Source organism: Protomyctophum parallelum (genome assembly GCF_964188405.1).
Source record: "Protomyctophum parallelum genome assembly, chromosome: 1".
In the NCBI taxonomy this organism is placed as follows: Eukaryota; Metazoa; Chordata; class Actinopteri; order Myctophiformes; family Myctophidae; genus Protomyctophum; species Protomyctophum parallelum.
Genome location: NC_139697.1, coordinates 20734241 through 20741121, shown reverse-complemented (window position 1 = coordinate 20741121; position 6881 = coordinate 20734241). Strand labels below are relative to the sequence as shown.

The following is a 6881-nucleotide window of genomic DNA, read 5'->3' as shown; positions in this document are numbered from 1 at the left end:
GAGAAAGCATATATTATTGGCTGTACAAAAAAGGACCACACATAAGACGGGATGGATGTATGGATGGCCCAAACCGCCGTTCACATATTTATATGGTTGAAAAGCAACAACCATGCACGTTGTTAATTTGTCTATATTCGCAAATGGTATATATATAAAAGGGTCCAGCCGAGTGAAATTAACACTTGTATATAGTGAGCGCATAAAGCCTAACATGCAAAGACAAAAGAATAAATCATGAAGAAGGCCGGCTGTGTTTTCGTAATGAACGCACCTGCGTTTGCGTGAGCCCCAGTGAGGCGGCCAGCTCGGCTCTCTCCGGCAGGGCGAGGTACTGTGTGTTCTGGAAGCGCCTCTGCAGGGCCGCCAGCTGGAAGCTGGAGTAGATGGTCCGGGGCTTTCGGACTTTCTTGGGCTTTCCATTTACCATTCTCACCTCGGGCTCTGCTACGTCTTTTTCTGTTGAAAATAGGACGAGACGTATTACAGGCTATATGTTTTTTATATTCCGCGTGCGAAATAGTTTCGTATATAATGGTAAGCCAGGCCTATATATTCAAAATAAGACATATTTATGTAGCCTATGGTGTATTCACCGACTTCGCCACAGCAAAGCAAAACAAATCCCTTTTTTTTTTCAACTATTAAAAAAAATGTTGTCATTATTAATAGGCCTATTATTATTTCAACATAACGCAAACTATGTTTTAAAGGCAACAAAATTGGGTACGGAACCCATCCGAATTTACAATTCGTTTTAAGATTGTGCAGGATACATTTGTCTTGTTCATAATTAAGGATGGGATAAAACTATAGGCCTACAGATCCACAATAAATGATCCATTCCATGTAAATATGTTATCTGTTATAACAATGTCAATGTGTGTACACATTATAATAATTGTAAAAATATCAATAATCTAGTTCTATCAAATCATAATAACGAACCCGTAGCCTACCTTGTGGACTTGTCTGTGGCTGCACCCTGCTATATGTCCCAGCGTATTGGTGGTAAGCAGAGGTTGTGTAAGAGCTGTAATCAGGATACGATTTTGTCGAATAATTTCCAGCGGATCCATTTACGCCGTGGTACTGGTACTGATAGGCGTTGAGAGGCTTCCCATACGAGCTGGAATTCGGGGAACAATAACCGTGAGACATCCCACCAGCGGGGCTGTAGTAGCCAGAATCCGTGGACGTGGACTCGGGTAAGGTAGGAGATTCCTGAGACGGGTGATGCATGGCACTCGTAGAAAGTTGAAAGGAGCTCTGGAAGTCGGCGGGTTTAACACTCGGAATCCTTCGGTCGAATACTCCGGTCATAGTTTGAAGGCAGAAGCGTTAAAAAAAAAAGTTTAAATCAAAGAACTATATACGTGACTCCAAATGCGTTTGAAGACTATAGGCTACACTGACATTGTGAAGGATCTCTCCTCGCGCTGTCGGGCTCTGTTGAAGACTGCAACCAGCCCCGCAGCAAAGACTTGGTTAAATCCCAAATTGCGCTCTTACGCACTGAAGGGAGGTACTGGTTCCATTGGCCAGGGCGCAGACAACAGCTACACTCCAGCTATCGCGACACTTTGAGGCCGGGGGAGGAGGAGGGGTGTCAGACTTGAAGAGACTGACTGACTATGATAGGTTTTAATAGATAGTCCAGTGGTTTTCAACCCTTTTCAAATCAAGGCCCATTATTAATTCGGCATTTGATCCACGGACCACCATTTTAGTCTCTCAGACCCAAAACTAAAGCATATGTTGTTCATGTTGACACACAATTCCATGCATGCTAAATGGCAAACGTTGATCAAAATTACACTTCTTCTATCTAATTGTGTATAGACTTCTTGTAAATTATAGGCCTAATGCAGATGTTTAACAATAATGTAACTCTTGAGAGCGTAAAATGAAACCAAATGGACCCATTATTTAGCTGGGGACCACCTGCAACCCCCTGAAGGACCACTGGTTGAAAACCACTATATAGACTGAGGTTGTCAGAATTTCTTTCAGAAAGTTGAAATCAGAATATATATAGACAGACATGTCAAGATGCATTGCTAATAACTAAGTTAACTTAAATGTATAGGGGGAGGGAAAGACTATGTAGCCTATAGCTAAATCAACATTTTGTGTATATATATTATAGAGCCATGGGATTTAACTAAACTAAAAATTAAAGAATGGAAATGTGATGCTTGACGTGTTCAAAATAGGCTACATTAAGCACAAGCTTGTGTAAAGTGACTTACTTAATCAAGGATTCGTACCCTAAATTTGCATTTAGGGAGATATTAATATACATGTTATATTAATTGATATCAATTTTGAATATGCTACTGTGTTGCAAATCTATTACTAAGCCCATAAGGGCAGGGCAGGACACACACGCACACGCGCGCGCGCACGCGCGCGCACACACACACACACACACACACACACACACACACACACACACACACACACACACACACACACACACACACACACACACACACACACACAGAGCAAAAAAAAAAAATCCAATGATCAGCACATCAGTCATATGAGGCCTGGAACAGAATCCGTGGTCGAATAGCGCCGCCCAGTGGAAATGTTGTATTATTACAAAACAATGAAATAATATATATAATATATATATTCATGGCCATTGTAGTAGACCTAAATTGAATCCGCCCCACGGGATCAATAGCAGGCTTACAACAAAGTAACAAACAGAACATAGTTAATTTCTAATAAATAATCTAAGTGGTCAACTATTTGATCAACAGGCATGATGACAAGTTTAGGCCTAGAACTATTATAGATCTGTATTTCTGCCTATTTTATTTAGGCTAATTGTTTTAAATGGGATATAAATCAAATTAAATTAATTATGAATATTAAGGCAGTGAGACATGACTGGTCTAATGTTTACATTTTAGAGGTAATACCTGTAAAACTTTGATGATTTGACCATTGATGAGAAAATGTAATAAAACTGAAAACAAAAAAATTATACAAGGGACATTTTTGTTAAACCCGGAAGCACTCTCCATTTTTGCTACACGATAGTTATCTTCTTCCTGTGTGTTTTTTGAAAACATTGCGCTTTGTTAATTTAAACTTTGTTTATATTGTTAACCTACATGTTTGCAACATGCAATTAATGGAAATGGCTACAGTGCATGGGTTTAATATTTTAGGGTTTTTTCCCTTCTCTACCATAAATCGGCGCGCCGAGCGTGCGTCTGAACTCTGACGTCACTGGCAGCCTTGCTCGCTAGCTTGCTTGAGTCACTAGTTTTGTGTTTGGGATGTTACATAGAAAATAGTTACCTGTCGCATTAATTAATTCTGTGGCTACAGATGTCACTGTTAGTGTTATGTCATTTTCGTAAAATGTGTGACAACTGGCGACCTTTTTGAGTGGTGCAACATGTGTGACTGGGTGGGCTGGGTGCTGGGTCCGTCCCTGGCTGTGTCCGAGCACGAAAATAGCGTTATAGCGTTTGTTCACCAATGTCACTGTTTCACAGCCTAACACACAGACACACAGGCCAGGGAGGAGTACAGTACAGTACAGTACAGTACAGTACAGTACAGTACAGTACAGTACAGTACAGTACAGTACAGTACAGTACAGTACAGTACAGTACAGTACAGTACAGTACAGTACAGTACAGTACAGTACAGTACAGTACACCTATCAGTGTGACTTGGCTGCAACTATAGGCCTACACAAAACAACCCAAAAACCAGTGGCGCAAAAATAAATACTTGAGTAAAAGTACAAAAGTATTAGTTTCAAAAAAGTTTCAAAAAAGTACAAACGTAAAAGTGCTAATTATGCAGAATGTCCCATTTAAAGTTTGTATAATCTTTGAAAATTGCAGATCTACAAGCTCAATGCTCGCGGGCATTTTTGCGACGTTCGCAAAGCTGAGAGCTTGTAGATCTGCTATTTTCAAATGGCTGAAATGTATGGGCTGAAGTGGTTAATGTATGTTTTGTTTTTGTAATAATCAAAGTCTTAGTATGAACTAAAGTTTCTAATAAATGTAGTGGAGTAAAAGTACAATATTTGGATCTGAGATGTAGTGGAGTACAAATTGGAATTAGTACTCAAGAAAGGTACAAATACCTTAGATTTGTACTTAAGTTAAGTACAGACAGTACTTAGTAAACATATACTTAGTTACTTTCCACCACTGCATATCAGTCGACAGCGACTGTGCGAAATAGCGACAGCTGTGACACCACCAGCCACAAAAAAAGACAGAGACAGTATTGATTGATTGAAGTATATTCAGCAGTTTGCAGAACTTACAGTACATTTCAAGCACAACTCAATACAAAAACTGTTAAAGGACCACTTCACCACTTTTCAACTTCTACTGAGTCTGTGGCCCAATCCCAATCCACTCCCTTGCTGACTCAATGAGCCCTCACTGATTTAGCTGCGCATTCATGTAAAGTCTTCGAGGGCTTGAGGGATGTCCCATTTGAAATCGGTAAGTCAGTGAGGGCTCAGCCCCGCCCCTTTATGTGCCCTTTGCCAAAGTCTGCTGACTTTGGCTGACTTTAGCAAAGAAATTACCCACAGTTCATAGCGTTACCAGTGGAATGAGGGGGATCCTCCGAACATCAATCATTTAAGTTTGCAAATTAGTTATGTATCGCGATTAGAATGTCAACAAACACAATAGTGCTTTCTCACTGTTCTCAAAACGGAATGGAAGGATATAGGCTATATATTTAATAACAATAATAATAAGTGTAGAAAAGAGTCATCCTAGGTATCAACAGCAACCCTCCCCCTGGCCTACTCATGGATTGGATCCACCCACTTCCTGCTGTCACTCCCTCTCAATCAGCAATCTCACCTGCTCCCACTCACACCTCAATCAGTGGCCAGCTATATAGCCTGATCTAAGCAGAGACATTTCTGGTCTAGAGGGGCGGGTCGCGCCTCAGAAATGCGCGCACCCTGATTGGATCTCATCGATCTGTCCGTCACCCCCGGCCCCTCCTCTCCCCCCTAGTGCAGCGCTACGTCACATAATTTAGAGCGACGCCCACCGGAAGGGTTGACTCCCACTTTTAGACTGGTTCAGCCAACGGCTTTTTCCAGGCTTTCATCTTTCGCGCAGACGAAATGAAAGCCTGGGTATCGAGGCTACCAGCTATATATACTGCCTGAGTGCCTTTCCATGCAGTCAGTGTTTGTCAGCACTGGCAGCAACAACGCCACCACCTGAGAGCCCTCTGTCCTGGAGCCTCAGGCCTTTGTTATGCGTCATTGAAGTGCGTTCAGTTTGTTGATGTTCATTTGTATATTGCATTTTATTGTTTAGTGTTAAATGTAATCCTAATCTGTTTTCCTGAACTGTAGAGAATGTGTGTAATGCACATTGCACATATTCACTTTAGTGTTAGTAATCAGTAACTTATATTGAATGTTTGTACTTCCCATGTTTGTGTACTCGTATGTAGTGGTATAGGCCTACCCATCCCCCCTTTAATCTAGTTATGTCTTAGGTACCTAATTGTCTGTCTATTTATGCATTGAATTGTATGATAATTATGTTTCTCTTGTCGTTTTAGTAAAAACCATAACTGTGAAGCCTCACCACCTCCTTGCTCAACCCTAAATGTGTGTCTGTGCAACGGAAAATAAAGGCTTAAACGGAAATCTCCTTGTCTATACATTCTTGCCGATGTACCATGGTGATGTAATAGCCCATGAGCCAGTCTCTACCTAAACCTACCCTACATAAGGGAAACATGATGAGAAATGACTAATGAGCAAAGTAAAAGAATATGGAAATGTATAATGAATATTATTATATATGAATATCACACAGGAAAGTGTATTTATTAAACTAATAATAAAACGATCAGCTTAAATACTAAAATGGTGTATAAATAGGGAAAATATACAATATACAGTGAGGGAAAATGGGGGGGGGGGATTCAGATTTTACAGAGGCCAGTTTCGAATTGCAGCCATCCGTAGGTGCCCTTTGAGAGCGGTTTTGAAGGAGTCAAGGGATTCACATGTCTTAATGACTGTTGGTAGGGCGTTCCACATTTTGGTGGCATAGGAGCGAAAAGAATGTAGTCCCTTGTTTGTGCCGAATCTGGGTTGTACATGGTTTGTTGCACTCCCTCTGGTGTTGTGGGTGTGGACTTCGTTTACATTAAGGAAGTATTTAGACAGGTACATGGGTATCTTGGTGGTGTATCGAATCTTGTGGACCAGACCCATTGCAAGATGCTGTACTCTGTCGTCGACCCTAAGCCATCCCAGCCTGTCAAAGTGGGCAGGGGTGAGGTGGGTTCGGGGGGTGAGGCCAAGTAGGAGCCTGACCAGTTTGTTTTGGGAGGTCTGGAGCCTTGTTTTAAGGGCCTTTGAGGTGCTGTGGTACCAAGAGGTGGATGCATAGTCAAAGAAACCTTGTACGAGGGCTCCTGTTAAGGTCTTCAAGGTCATTAAAGTCAATGAGGGTCCAGGGCTCAGGGCTTGAGGGAGGCGATTGGGCCTGTGTCTCATAGGAAGGCTGTGGGCAGTTTAGAAGCCGTCTTCCAGTGACATCATTAGGCAGATCTTCTTTTAAACATTATTTTTTTTACAAAAACGTCTAGATTTTCATTATCGTGAGAACGATGGCTTCCATTTTTGCATTGCAACTTTTCAGGACTAGAAAGCCTGCAGTTTCTATTAGCTTGTATTCCCCATCGATGATGTCACTGGAAGACGGTTTCTAAACTGCCCACAGCCCTCATATGAGACGCAGACAGAGTAGAAAACAATTGCGCCATTTTTCATGATTATTAGTGAGGACCTATTATATGAAGATAGGTTGAAAAGTGGTGAAGTGGTCCTTTAACAGTGAGTG

The 6881-nt window shown here is 41.4% G+C and overlaps 1 protein-coding gene across 1 annotated transcript in view; it reads right to left on the bottom strand.

Moving 5' to 3' along the window:
* Positions 1-1464, bottom strand: part of dlx5a (distal-less homeobox 5a) — a 2600-nt gene extending 1136 nt beyond the window's left edge. Inside the window, exons 1-2 of the mRNA XM_083773500.1 lie at positions 960-1464; positions 275-459 (exon numbers count right to left, since the gene is read on the bottom strand). Of these exons, the coding sequence (XP_083629626.1) occupies positions 275-459; positions 960-1323 (549 nt within the window). The 5' untranslated portion in view covers positions 1324-1464. The remainder of the gene's footprint in view (positions 1-274; positions 460-959) is intronic.
* Positions 1465-6881: the final 5417 nt, after the last annotated feature.